The sequence below is a fragment of the Martes martes genome, assembly GCF_963455335.1.
Source record: "Martes martes genome assembly, chromosome: 7".
NCBI classification, from domain to species: domain Eukaryota; kingdom Metazoa; phylum Chordata; class Mammalia; order Carnivora; family Mustelidae; genus Martes; species Martes martes.
In genome coordinates this window covers 54,029,162-54,044,726 of record NC_137894.1, presented here as the reverse complement: position 1 = coordinate 54,044,726, position 15,565 = coordinate 54,029,162, and the positions used below count along the sequence as shown (strand labels likewise).

At 41.5% G+C, this 15,565-nt stretch overlaps 1 protein-coding gene across 2 annotated transcripts in view; it reads right to left on the bottom strand.

Moving 5' to 3' along the window:
* The window catches only part of FMN1 (formin 1), a gene marked incomplete at its 5' end in the record, with an annotated part of 364,844 nt that overhangs the window by 172,985 nt on the left and 176,294 nt on the right, over positions 1–15,565 (bottom strand). For both annotated transcript variants that reach the window (XM_080809905.1, XM_080809906.1), the window contains 2 exons: positions 8,650–8,800; positions 13,007–13,779. In XM_080809905.1, the coding sequence (XP_080666031.1) occupies positions 8,650–8,800; positions 13,007–13,779 (924 nt within the window). The remainder of the gene's footprint in view (positions 1–8,649; positions 8,801–13,006; positions 13,780–15,565) is intronic.

Here is a 15,565-nt window from a genome sequence, read left to right as displayed (position 1 = left end):
AGTCCCTTTTGTCATTCATTCCACTGGAGGGGCCCCCAACCTTCCCATCTCATTTGTACCCCACCCAGGAGATCTGATCATGGTCCTGGCAGAGTTGTGGCTTCTCATAACTTCTGGCAGGGGCCTCGCTGACCCATAACATGGCGACACACATGATTTCTTCTCATACTGTCTTTGTAAATTGACCATGGCTAACCTTGCTGCCCTAATCAGATCAATCAGAATAACATTTCTTTAGCTTAAGCCTCCCCGGCTGAGGCGTGACTCAGAGTCAGGCTCAGATACCGAAGGAGCATTTTGGAGTTTCCAGTGGTCTCGGGTTTCCTTTGCTTTTATCACAGTTGGTGAGCTGTGTAAGGCCCGTGTTTACAGCCATGCAAATTAGCCTCAGCTGGAGAGAAATCAGGTCAGGCCTAAATGAAATCAAGCTCTGGGCCAAAAGGTATTTTATCAAAAATTGGAAGTGTAGCCACAGTAGTGGGGTCCAGCCAGACTGTCTTAAGAAACACGTGGACAGCTTTGTCCTGTGTAATCGGAACTCTTGGCTGGCCTCTGGACCCTGGAAACTCTGAAAGGCGGAGGAGGCAAGGATGGTGAAGGGCCACCCAGCCGACAGGGGCTGGCCAGTGTGACCAAAGGCTGATGCTGCCCAATGCATTTTTTGTTAAGTAGGGACACGTGTGAGAAAGGAACATGGTCTCTGTGAAGGAGGAAACCCGGTGTCGAGGCTGGTTTGCGTTACATCCCGTGTTCCTCACTGACAAAGCAAGGTCTGGATTTGCGGTTTCTTCCTACTCACACGCTTTTCTACACTCAGTTGTGAAATGTATGGAGGTGTCCACACAGATATGATCTGATATTCTGCATCTGGAAAGCGTCTTTTAAAAAACATCCACTTTGGAGGCCATGACAGTTACAGAAACTAAGGCCAGAGAGGTTACGTGACTGGACACAGAGCAACGGCTAACTGCTTACCTTGAAGACAAGATCTCTGGCGCCTTTCCATTGCAATCTTCCCCCAACATATTTCCAGTCTGTCAATACCCCCACACATAAAGAAACTTGGTTTATTTTAAGAGAATTCTCCAGTCCATTTATGTCTCTTAAGATTCGGGGTTACTGACAATTATTCCTCAAGCTCCCACATATCTAGGACTCCTACAACATAGTGGGATAGGTCAACCGCCTCCATCTTTCGGATGGTGCCTGGGGCTTAGTGCAGAGATGCTGGTTTACATGTAATTCCCTTGTCTATCTTCAAGTAAGTAAAACGCAGTTGGTGGATCTTGGGTGCCCCTCTTTGCAAGGTGGAAGTAACGACCGGATCGTTGTAATTCATGGAATTAAAGTTTGTGTCTTTGGACAGATGAGACCTGAGAGCCAGAGAATTTAAAGAACTTGACTGAGATTCAATAGTTGGCTAAGGTCAGAGCCAGAAGTAGAAACCAGGTCTACTGACACCAAAGCTAGTGCTTCTTTCACTAAACAATGACCAAAGAATACAATTCAGCCTTGAAGCGTACTTCAAGCCAGGACTTGTAGTTGAACTGAGTCCAATGGACCATTTGAAAAGTAATTAAGAGCACAAGCTCTGGGGTTGTTGTTAGATCCATTTCCTTACCACTTATGAGCTGTGCGATGCTGGGCGAGTTATGTAACCCCTCTAGGCTGAAGCCTCCTCACCTATGAAATGGGAATCACAGCAGTAACCAACTTACTGGGTTCCCATGTCGATTACGTAAGTTAATACATGCCGAGCACTCAACCCAAAACCACCTGCTATTATCATCACTACTGAAATCCTTGTCATCTTCACTTGATACACATTACATAAATGCAAGGTTATTAAGACTTATTTCTGTCCACATTAAGCATGTCCCTGGGTGAACACATGATCCTGTGTATGTTGGAGATGTATGCACTTTGCAAAGTATTTCTGAGTTCAGTTGTGAAAGCCTCCAGTGACCTGGTTTTGTGACTTAAATGCCCATATAAGATCTTTGCCTATTCTTGTTATATCCTCACTTTTCTTCCAGCTCAGCAGTCGAGGCTAGAGGAGTCACTGCATTGGCACCCACCCTCGAAACCCTGTCCAGCTCCAGCCCATGTCATAGTCTTAGAAAAGGGCCTGAATGCAGCATAAATGAAAGAGGTTCAGAAAAATATAGGCCAGAATTCAAAACTTTCTTCAACCAGGCAGAAGGATACTTTTTAAAAATAACAATATTTAGAATGATTTTCTCATAGCCTATCTTGTAATATCGAATCTTTTGTTTTGTTTTTCAAAACAAAATCTATATTCAAACTCTTCACTCCCTTAAACAAACAAACAAACTTCCCTCCCTTTAGATGTGGAAGATTTTAAAAAGCCGTGTATACGTGTGCGCATACATGCGTGTGCAGGTCGTGGAGGTGATTCCAGGATCCATTACGTAGGGACTAATCCCGATACTTCATGCATTTCTATACTATAGTCATTCAAAGTACTGAAAATACATCAAATAGTAATTTCTATTCTACTAATACCTACAGGCCTTTCTCATATGCACTTGGCTCCCAGTACTTTGTGTAGATTATGTGCTCTCAGGGTTCCCAGTAAGAGACTTAAGGAGACTACGGAGGGTGGAGAGGAGAGCTAGTTAGCCTTCTGTAGTTTCCACTTCTCCCAGCTCCAAGAAGCGAATTTAGCTTCCTGTCTCAGCATTCTTAGGTGCCCTCTTGTGGTCCGGGGAGGTAATGAGCTCGCTAATGACAGCAGCTGGCTCGAGGCAAAGTCCAGATTATTACTGTTTAACGGCAGACAGAGAAATACAGCTGAACTCCAAGAATAATATTCAGATTTAACATTCTGAAAGAATCATTGATATCCGTACTTGACATGCTCTGGCCACCATTTTTAAAAAATAAGCAAATAAAGTAAAAGTACAACTCAACTTTTGGGGCCACCTTCTATCCAAATAAACTTTGCAAGGCACAACTTTTGTAAATTGGTGCCTGTCGTGGGGCAGAGCTCCCGTGTGCTTGTGGTAGATCTGGCCAGTCAGGGGCCTTGAAGCTGAAGAACAGGAAAGCCCTTATCAATCCAGATATCACTCAAGGAATCTGGACATGGCACTAATGACTTCAAGGTCATAGATATTGGTGCAATCAACACACGGGCAAATTATTTCACTCATTTTTATAGATGATAACCCCTAACCTCTCCGCTCATTTTTCAAACACATGAGAAATACAAAGGGGTTGGCAAATTATCCCCACTCTTGGGAGAAAAAATAATGCACGAACCTTACCAAGGCAGCCCAGAGAAATTATCTCTGTATACAAAAGCTGAAATCATATAAACTCAGAAGGCAACAAGTTATGAAAACCCTATAAATTTATGTTCAGGCTTCCAAACAACGTTCTCCTTCTACCCTTTCCCCTCCCTGCTAAACTGAGACACCAAGTCTGCGACTGAAGAATTACAGCTATGATCCTCGCCAAAGTGACCAAATTACAACTGAAGGCTCTTGGCTCCAGGAAGTTTCAACAGCCTAATGTCTACTGAAGCATCCCAACCCCTCTCCAGCTCACCACACTCCCCCCAAGCCCTCAGGGAATCATTATCATTTATCATTTATCTCATTACTTCTTAAGAAAGATCTATTAAAAAGGCAGAGGGAGAGGAATGATTTTATGTATCTTACAGAGGAGGGCACAAGCCCAGAGATGATTTATAATGCAAAGTGAGATCCTGGCATTTCAAGGGAGGAAGAAGAGTGACAGGTCACGCTGCTTTTCTGCAAGTTGTAGGGTGAGCTTGGGAAGCAATGTAAAAGTTGATCGGAGCAGCCACCTCCTCGACAGGTACCAGGAGGAAGACTCTCAGATGATGACGGCTGAGTCCTGGCTCCATGTCAAGGTGCTGCCCTCCCTTTCCTAGTAACAAATGTAACTTAGAGACTGTAGAAGTATGGGCGTATTGACAGTGGAAACTCAGTTTTACAGGGCGAAAGACTGTATATAAACCAGTGTAGGATGAACTACCAGATGTCTACATGTGACATTAAGGAAGTTGTGGAATTCTATAAATCCTGAAAAACAGGAATGCTCTAGAGAGGACCATTTGCAAATAGTTTCAGCCAATGGAGATGCAGACCCTTCAATGACTCCTCAGTGACCTTGGGGATCAATGACGTTCAAGAATTTCTTCATAAAACTTTCTCATTCATTCGTAGACTACTATTAATACATAGTTCTAGGAAATGGTTAAAGGAATTTTATCACTATGATTTCATGTTATCCTCATAACAAGCTTCTCCAGGGTCGCTATTCTCCGTTTTATAGAAAAGAAATCTGTGTGGGAAAGTGAAACGATGTGCTCTGAGGTTATCAGGAACAAAAAAAAAAAAAATAGGAGACAGTACTGAGTGTTGGTGCTGCCAAGAGGAGCTGATGTTTTAGGCCCCAGTTCTCAATTTGGCGACTGCTATGTTTGTAGTGGCAGCATGGTTTGGGGTCACAAATGAGGATGGTACATGCCCGAGTATGGAACACAAGTCTGTCAGTATTATGGCTAATATTTAAAATGGTTGATAGAATCAAAGGAAAACAGTTCTCAATCTACATATATTGTTATTGGAGTTACATACAAACCATCCTTTTTTACAAAGATTAACTAGAAGAATGACTCCAAAACAAAACAAAACAAACAAACAAACAAATCCCTGGGATACTTTTCCAATATAGGAACTATTTTGGATTTGCCCAAGCGTAGCTGTATTTTTTGTTGGTGATTTTAATAATGACCGCTCTCTTTTATAAATGTTGGCTCAGTCACTCCGATAAAATTTGTGACCATCATCCATGTGGCAAATCCATGTTTAAATGAAGGGGAAATGAAGACACATCTGAGGCTCTTGGACATTATCTCAACTGTCTGTTGTTACCGACGTCTTCCCAGTTACTGGTATGCAAACCCAAGAAGTCACGTCCTCTTTCTAGGTCTCGGTTTGTCATGTACCAAAATTCACCATGCTGGAAATTCATGTACTGAATTTGCTGACTGGTAAGGTCCCCTCCAACTCTCGGATGATAAGACACCATGGAACAGGATCCCTGCCCAGGCTACGAATTTACATATCTGCTTACTGACCACCACTGCCAGTGACGGGAACTTCAGATGGTACTGTAGAAAGTGAACTAGAAACTTGTGTCCACGTTCAGCAGAATCCTGACCATTCCAACAGTTACTTCTGAACGAGGAATGTAGACAGTGCCGAGGAAGGAAGACCAGCTCCGCCGAAGAGGTATTCCACATGTTGGTCTGAACGCTGGCTCAGCCCCTACAGCCAAGGCTCAGAACACTTGATTTTTAAATTTCCAACATATCCTCCAGTCCAGTCATTAGAAACAAGACCCATTTGGCCAGTGTTCTTCCTGCTCACCTTGTGTGGGAATCGTTCTGCTGAAGTTGGCTTCTGATGCTATGAACTCCCCAGCTCCTCAAAACCTCTGCAATTTACTTTCACTTTCATTTTAAGAGAGACAACAAAAATCTGGCTCAGGGAAGAGACATCCATCTCCATGTGTGAAACCTGACCATGGGCCTGGAGGGAAGGCTCATAAGGGACAGGTTTAGAGTTCTCTGGCATTGCCTCAGCTCCTTTTTTTTTTTTTTTTTTAAAACTTAAAACCTCAGCTTCAGCATAGGCCACACACTCACTGAAAACTCCCAACCAGTCTCAGGACAGCAAAGCCCAGTCAATATACAGGTTTGCCTCCACTTCCAGAGGGATGCTGAGACTACAAATATCTGCGGCTTCTACAGGGCGACAGCAACCTCGCTGCTGCTCAGAAAGATTAAAGAGTTCAAATGAAGGGTATTTTCCCCCCCTCAGACAGGGAAACAAAATAAACATATCAAACACTAACTGCCTTAGTGGAAATCCTCTGTTGAACAGGCAAACAATTATGAGATAAGAAATAAGAATAAACAACCAAATTCTTTGATGTTTTAAAAACAAATTCTTTGAGGTTTTAAAAATACTCATTCGTCAAAACAGAAGTAATTCGTTTTATGAGTAAACAACATGTTACCAAGCATCCAGAGGGGGAAACAAAAGAAAGGGGTAATACTCATCTGAGAAGAAAGAGGGGACAGAAGTAAGTTTAATGTGATATTGCATAAGAAAATATTCAGCAGAGTATCCTGATTAGCCAGAAGAGGCCTCCTGGAAGAGGCAAACTGAGGCTAGCTTTGGAATACAGAGATTCTTCTTTTGCTTTTCAGACAGCAGAGGAGTCTTCTGTGTCTATGGATGGCTTTTAATAAGCCAGCTTGGCGAGAGAGCACACTTACTTCTGTCTTGTGTGAATCTCACTGCATGGGAATATATAGCAGCTGAAAAATTCAAATTATTTCATGCAATATGTCCTCTTAAAGATTTGGTCTGATATTTGATTATTTTTGGTGTCACATCTTTCTCATGAAAACATAATTCCAGGGCACCTGGATGGTTCAGTCGGTTAAGCAGCTGTCTTTGGCTCAGGTCATGATCCCAGGGTCCTGGGATCAAGCCCCGCATCGGGGTCCCTGCTCAGTGGAGAGCCTGCTTCTCCCTCTCTCTCTGCTTGCTGCTCTGCCTACTTGTGATCTCCATCTCTCTGTCAAATAAATGAAGATCTTAAAAAAAAAAAAAGAAAGAAAGAAAAGAAAACATAATTCCTATGCAGTGGAGAGGTTAAAAAAAAAACAAACCCTCTGATGATGATTTTCATTCATAATTCAAGTCAGTGGGAGAACCTGATTCGATTAACAGAAAACTGCATTCAGGCTTTTGTCATTTTTGCCCCTCTAAGGCACAACTGATTTCCTAACTTAAAGTTACTTGAGATAGGAACTGATGGATGAAGCCCGTTATATAATTTAAGAATAAGGAGTTGATGCTAATATCATTCAGTGGGACTTTTTTCAAACATTTCTTTCACACCCTCTTAGATTCAATTTCACATAATCTCTTCCAGTCCTGTCCACATTGCTACAAAAGTTGGGTATTCATCCTTTCTGATGGAGGCATAATACTCCATAGTGTATACGGACCACATCTTCCTTATCCATTCATCCATTGAAGGGCATCTTGGTTCTTTTCACAGTTTGGCAACCGTGGCCATTGCTGCTATAAACATTGGGGTAGGTGAGCCAAGAGAGACTATGGACTCTGAAAAACAACCTGAGGGTTTTGAAGGGGCAGGGGGTGGGAGGTTGGGGGAACCAGGTGGTGGGTATTAGGGAGGGCACATATTGCATGGAGCACTGGGTGTGGTGCAAAAACAATGAATACTGTTACGCTGAAAAGAAATTAAAATATATATATATAAATTTAAAAAAAAAGATTCAATTTCACAACATCCTGGTGGGTCGGGTAGATTCAGGTTTTTATAGAAAAGGAAAGCTATGGCCTAGAGAATAGAGATGAGCAGCCCAAGCTCCCACGGCAAATCAAGAGCAGAACCCTAGATGTCCTATACCTTTGCTGCAGCACCATCTAATCTATTATCAAAACACTAAAGCTGAGAATTTGCAGCAGTAACATCAGCTGCAACAAAATGAGGGTAGCCGTCCTCTGCGGAGGGCTGACTGTGTCAGGCACTGTGCTGAGCACGACAGATCAGTTACCTCATTTAATAACTACTTAGAATAATAAATAATATGACTAGTCATTATCTCAGGTTGCCAGAAGGGGGTGGAGGCAAAGAGAGGATGAACTTTGACCGAGGTCAGGCAGCCCGCGTGAGTCTCAGCAGCCATTCGTTCAAGTTCACATCAACCAGAAGGCCTGGGGAATCTTGAACTTGCCTTCTGATGTATGGCTGGCAGCCTCTGACTTCAAGACCTCAAGTCTTTGCTCAGAAGTCAGCTTCTCCATGAGGACTCTTCTATACATTCCACTGAAAACTGCAGCCTCGTCCCCACCCTGCCAAAAATCCATCTTCCTTACCCCGCTCTAGCACATGGTTTAATGTTTTGTTTCTAACGCTGATTTTTAACGTAAGTACCACAGGGCAAAGGTCTTTGGGGTTTTCTCACCAACATATCCCAGAGGTTCTGACTGTGCTATCCAATAAAACTTTTATATTGACAATTTTTTTTCAAATCTGTGCTATACGGTAGTCACTAGCCACAAAAACAGAACTGAAAAGTGGTGAATGCCCCTGAAGAACTGAATTTTTGATTTATCTAATTATATTACTTAAACAGCCACATGTGCCTAATGGTTACCACACTGGACCCCATGGGCCTAAAACAAAACCTAGCATAAATATACTCCCTGTAAATGATTTGTTAAATGAATGAATTTATAAATAAGTTAATGAGTAAGACATATTTTTCATATGACATACGGCCTACTTTCACTAACTGCAAGTTAAATTTTACATTTTTTCAATAGAATTATAAGCTGAAAAAAGTCCAGATCAAATTAAGAAAATAGTCTGAAAATTCAGATAGGACTGACAGCACAAGCACAGATTTCTCAAACTACTGACTCCCTTTTGCCATCAGTGGCTTAAAACCTTCCAAAACATTTCTGGAAAAGAGCAAACCAGCAGCACATAATGAATTCTCACATATGACCAAAAAATACAATGAATACTATCGTCATTCAGTACCTTTTTGACCTTGTTCTTTTTCTCATAGGTCTCTGACAGAGGTTTTTTCTTCTGCTGAGTTGTGTCTTTGGAGAATAAATACTCAAATTCACTAGGATCCCGAATATCAGGTTCTTCTAAGGAATCCCATAAGGTTGGTGTAGCATTTTGGCTTAAAAGAGAAAAATGACAAGTTAACCATTAAAATCAAAACAGAAGAGAACAGAATATAATGAAATCTCTAGTTCACTTTATAACTCATCTAAGATACATATATATATATGTATATATATGTCTGTATGTTTATATATATATATCTCCTTCTAAAAAAGCTTGAAGAACGCCTTTTCATGTTACACTTTTTTTTCTTTAGGTCAAGATATACCACAGAACATCAAAACCAACACCCATTTTCAAAACCGAATGACCACTAGATACAATCAAAGAGAGAAAGAGAGATCTAGAGAAATCACGAGGGACCAGAAGTCCTGGGATACACATGATTGGAACCACATAAGCTGTTCTTCCCTCAGTCTATGTCGTTTCCATCATGGGTAAAAATGGACATCATATAAATGTTGAAAAGATAACCAATGCTGAGATATTGATGGGATAATTCTTAATAAAAATTCTTAAAAAGAATAAAATTCTACACCTTCTAGTAAGGTAAAGATTAACCCTCTCTTTGGACTTTTTCTTATACTTCTAAATATTATTTTTAGGATTAGTTCAGGTCAACTCAGGGCAAGACCCATAATTTGTGACTAGACTGAGCTCATTTAGAAATACTTGATTTATAACACTCTGCCTTAACAACAGTACTTAACAATTAAACAAATCAAAAATCTTCATTGTACCAGCCTCCACAGGGCTTTCAACTAAAGCAGACATGGGAAGGCTGTACATTTTGTTTCTAGGGGTTGTTTTTTTTTTTCTCTTTTTTTTCAATCTTCAAAACACAGGGGCACCAGTTGAGAAACAAAGAGAAGAAGATATGGAAAATCAGGTAGAAAAGAACTGCCTCTGAGACCAAACCTGGAAGGGTTACCATCCAGGCTTCCTTCAGCTAGAACACATTTTCCCCCAAGTGTCCACTTTCTTATTTTTAAACACTCTTAATATGCATAGACAGAAAAAAATACAATGTTTCATCTATACATTTATTGTTTTTCAAATATATTATATATGATCCATAATATCAATAAGTACCTACCCTTGTTTTAATATGTATTTTCTCCATTACTGAAAACCAAAAGAACTATTGTTGTATGGAGAGGTCCACAGAATTCTTGGGTGCAAAAAGGCAATTTCTTATTCAAAACAGTTGGGAAAACTGACTTCTCAGATCTGTGTGTTCACATTTTCTACATGTCCCACGAAATATAAACATTTTCATCTGTTAGGATTCACTTCTAACTTTTTCATGATATTTGAGCCATTTAAGAGTATGTGTGTGACATGTATAACATATGAGAGTACAATGAATGCCTGTGAAATCATCACCCAAGATCTAGAACACTTGCAGCAGAGTATATCCATCCATGTGCTCCTGCCTCAGCCGCGCACCTCTGCCACTCACTTAACTTCCATTTGAAACGCGAGCACTGTTAAGTGCTTAGCTGCACTCAGGGAGGGGGATCCTGAACCAGGGAATTTTGGAGCATGCAGCCTGTTAAGGGCTGCTGGTCTGGGCTTCATGAAGGTTCTGGGAAGCTGAAGAGAGGGTGTGTAGAAGGAGGTGATATGATGCAAAGGGGGCGTTGTTCAGACCCATCCATCTCCCAACCCCCATCCTCCATCCCCGCACCTGTACCACTTGGACACAGCTCCAAGGACTCTGAGCTCAGGCTAGTATGAGTAGGCAGCAACTCACTCATATTCTAGAGTAAATTGGCTTTGATAGGTTGAACACTTCATCACCATTTACTACATTGTCTCTATGGGAACGGCACGTTCAGTAATGAAAAAAAGAATCTTGGAATACTACCTCTCAGTGAGTTGGGGTCAGCAGGCATTTTGTGGGGCAGTAACAAGGCCTCTCTCACAGACCAGCTCATCTGTTATAATGGTCACTTCCTCTCTGACCACTGAACATACAAATTTAGCTCACAAGAAGCGGAAGAGGAAGGTAGAAGGAGGAAGAGGAAGGAGAGACTAGAGAGGGAGAAATGGCAGAGGCAGGAGGGAGCTGGGGAGGAAGGAGGAGAAGATACTAGAAAATAGATATTTGTTAGGAAGCCAAAAAAGTGGATAGATGAGGATCTCTTTTTCTTTAACAAAATATCTCTTCCCTATTCTAGAAGCCACAAAACAGACACTGAAGAATGCAAAATGGCAAAAGTTAAAAATCAGTTCATGTTAGTAGTGAAAAGCAATCAAGTAGGTAAAAGGCAGTAGATATAAAATGGAAAAAAATCATATTTTACTCCTGGGTCCCTGGAAGACCTAGACCAAAATTTACCATGCATATATTAGACACAGCGCTTACCCTTCTGCTTGGGCAAAAAAACTAAAATACCATTTCCTCTCTTTTTAAAAAAACACACCCCAAATAATTTTAGTTCAAAAATGAACACTACACAGAATCCCTACAGCCTTTTAGTTTAAAAGAAATACTCATGCTCTGAGGGTACAAAACCATTTTGAGGGACCCATGATAAGAGACACTAAACATGTGGTGCAGTGGGCAGCAGCCATCTCGCAGTCTTTGTGCAGGAAACTCGGTACCTTCATCTATTTTTCCTTTAGCTCAGAACTGAAGTCCTAACCTTATAATGAAACTAATAAGAGCCCGAGGATGTAATCGTTTTCTTTCTCAAAATGGCCAAATACATAAGGAGGGAAAAAATGATGATTATCTCCAGCTTGACTTGGTCCCACCTTGAACAGTGGGCAAAGGGCCCATATCTCCCAGCGGTACTGTCACACTACTGCTGTGGTCTAGGATATTGCTTGTTTATGGAGTCTTGAGGGGAATGGAGTGGAGGCAGGCTAGTGAGACAAAGGTGTGGAACAGTTCCATGTGCTGTCAGAACACACGACCCCAGGGCTGACAGGTGGGAATCATCACTCTGGAATGTCTGTACATTAATTTGAGAACACTAATAAGGGAACACAGATCCATATAAAGATTCTGGGAAACAATTTCTTAGGAAATGTCATCTGAGTTTTGAATGAGACAAAAAGGAATACTAATACTATAGCTATTTCGGGATCTTCTTTTTTTTAACCATTCATTTGGGAAATAATAAGTTTTCTGCATTTTAAAAAAAAGTATCAGGATTTTCCACACATAAACTCCTGGTCCTTATTTTTTTGGTTAGGAAAGGAGCCAATATGAAGCACATAATCAACTTAGTTCACCATATGCGTTGTTTATAGTGATTTCCTCCTATAGTGGTTTCCAGTTGTTTTATAATTGTAAATTTCATGTTATGTTGTTTAATATCCTGCCTTCCATATACAAAATGTTAGATAAATTGAAAGATTCACTACCACACACTGATTTGAGGAGTAAGTTCAAAAATGTGTGTTTAAAAATGTGTTCTCTATTTGCTGTCCTTCACAAACAAATGAACTTCAAATCTAGAGATTATCAAGAAGCAACTCAAGATCTCTCTCATTGTCCTCTTGACAGACTCTGAAATGAGGCAGAAGAAATTAAATTCAAATATGTTTGAATGGAAGTTTCCAACCAACCTATCTTCCTGCTGCAAAGACCCAGCTTAACAAGCTATACAAATGTTAGATGTGCTCTACTGGCACTTTCTCTGAGCAACAGGGTATAAGATGTGAGGGTATTTAGCAGTTAGGGGAATGAGAGTTCAAGCAGAGATTTTCTATTTTTTGACTCTCTTTTGCGCTAAAGAGCTAAGGACTCAGCTATGTCTGGCTCTCCTAATAAAACCTGAAAAATTACACATACCTGGTGAGTCTCCAGATCATAAGGCTGATGATCCCATCGAAAGACAAGAAAGATATTCTAAAAATCTTCAGTGAACCCAGCTATAGGTCCAGGCTCTATGTCTGTCTGTGTGATTACTTGCTACCTGTAGGGATGTTCGAGAAGGCTCTGACTTAGACCAGGGCTCTTCTCTAAGAAGGGTCTGTAAAATGGAACCTTTATCTTAGAGAAGCATCTGACATTGCAGACACTGTTCCTCCCAGCATCAGTCTATGGCAAATACAGACAAGACCTGGTAGAGATAGACATTCTCCCTCTCAACACTCCAACTTGTTTATCCAAGGTACTCACTATGCTGCATCTGAAAAATGAATGTCACTGTACACAGATATCCAACTGGTAAGAATAAAACATCACTTGGGCAAAATCCTGGGAATTCACAACCTGAGAATGAGCTGGGGGAGTTGAGCTCACCTTTTATCACTTATTTGTATTCTAGTCCAATACAAGGGCTTCATGGGGCAACTCGGCTCAATGGCTGGTTTCCGAGGACACTGGCTGGAAGGGCCAACTCCGAAGAAAAGTCCAGGAGGAGGTGGGGGTGCAAGTCCTGGAGGTGTTGGAGGAGGAGGAGGTGGAGGCCCCCCACTGGTGGGCAGAGCAGGGGAACTGGGAAGTGGTGGGGGAGGAGGAGGTGGGGGAGGAGGGCCGGCACTCGGAGGCAGAGGAGGGGGTGGAGGAGGTGGCGGTCCAGAACTCACAGGTGGTGGCGGAGGTACTGGTGACAAAGGTCCGAGTCCAGGTGGGAGGGGAGGAGGCGGAGGGGGAGGGGCGACTGCTGGGGGTGGGGGTGCGGGAGGTGGAGAGGATGCGGTTTGCTGACTTGGTGAGAGGCCTTCTGCAGACTGAAGTGGTCCATGGGTGTCTTTGTTGTCATTTGGGGGAGAGAGCTGACTCAAAGAGGAGATAGTCAACTTTTTGGGTATTATCTGGTTACTTCTGATTGTCTTGCCTTCACTTTCACAGGGTTTGAGAAAAGTCTCTCTGTCTGTCTGGATGCACACATTTCGGTAGGTCTTTGGAGGACAGTCATCGCCCGTGGAGATACACGCATCTTTCATCTCTTCACGTCCTCCTCGCCATCGGTGTTCTGTCTCCCGTTTGAGAGTTTCAATGGTTTCTTCTAGTCTTGCTGTAACCACCGCGTGCTCCCCCCGGATGTGAAATGCCTGGAGTTCAAACTGAGCCTGCAGAATAGCAGTGGGAAAAAAAGTAAAGAATTTATTAAAAAAAATAGATATGTGAAATAAAAACTTCAATACCATCCCTGTGCCACCACAGCCCAGGCCACATCAACACAGGGAAACACAGAGATGTTCTTTTGAGGATCTGACAGGGTATAAAATTTCACTTTATGAATTTTCCAAAGACTTAAACCATTGGAGTAGAAGCATAATTTCATCCAATCTGACCTCATGGGGGAAAATTACCATGGATTAAGGTTTTCAGTAAAACTGTTCCCTAAGAATGTTCACCCTGTTTTGATATCAAATGCAAAACACAGTGTTCATAAAAATTTGAGCATGCTTGAATATATCTTCTATTACTTTTGCTTTGGGTTTGGAAAAAGAAAACTGTAAGAAAAAAAAATTGAGATCCTTCTGGCTATCCTCATAAGTCTCCCTTAGAATACCTCTTCTGTGGGGCTTCTGGGCCAACACAGCAGAAACCAAAGGTATGAGAAAAAGCTATCACACATGTGCATTTTCTAGAAGTTTCCATATTAAAGCTGTCCCTGACTAATATTTGGGTCTGTTTCATAAATTTTCATAAGATAGTAATAAATAAGCAACACAAATGCATAGAAAATGAGAGTTGATTTTCTCCCATGTGAACATGGCAGCCTGATGCAACTCCAAAAAAACAGGTGAAATCTGGACACCATCCATTTCATGTATAGCATAGAGGGTTAGGCACCTGAGCTCTGGATTCATACCACCTGATTTGCATCCCAGCTTAGCCACTTGCTAGCTCTACAACCTTGGGCAAGGAACTTTGTGTCTTCATGTCTGAGTTTTCCCAAGTGTAAAGGGGATGACTGTGAGCCAGCTCTAGGGTTTTTAGAAAGGTACATGACATCTGAATAAATGTTACTACTAGGTACTGCTGCTAATGATAATATTAGAAGACTGACAGATTTATAATCATTCTTTCACATTTCCAAATAATGCCACCTTTGTGGAATGATGGGCACAAAACCAAGAAAAGCTTTAACAAGTCTGGATAAACAAGGTAGTACAAATACAAAAGTTTACCCAATCTTTCAGAAGTTCTACTACCAAATGCCTGAAAGTAATTTCAAGCGTCATTCAACTATGCGATCAAGATAATCAGTGTTTCAACGTCTTGCTCGTCACCATCTCCCCCTGCCACCCCTGCCCACCTCTACCTACAGCCCAGCCCTAATGTCCACAGAATGGCTTGCCAACATGTCAATTTCATGACAATGACTAGTTCAGTTCTGCCACAACAAACTAACTCTGGCTTCTTGTTCCCAACTAACTTTCTTCCAAGAAGGTTAAGATGACATTGATGAGCCAATAATTTTCTTCAATTGTCAACTTCTTAATAATAGGAAAAAGTTCTAAAGACATGTTCCACAGAGAGACTTTCCCTTTATCACACAACTGACCTGTATCTATAGCAAACACCTTGGTCCCATCTCACCCCCTTCCCATCCACCTCTTAACCTATGATCTTCTGAAGCTGCTGAAGCTGACACATGTACCTATACATTGTTTCAGTGACTCTCTTGCTTAGTGCAGTGGGTAGAGCCCAAATCCTCCAGGTTGTTTAACCTCTCTGGACCTCAGTGTTCTCATAAGTAAAATGCGGATACTAACAGATTCCACTTCATAAGGTAGGTGAGAAGTAGATGAGTTAATATACATAAAACAACAGAGAGAAGAGTGTTTGGAAAACAGTAAGTGCCTCATAAGTTTGCTACAATGATTACTGTTTCTTTGCTGCTGT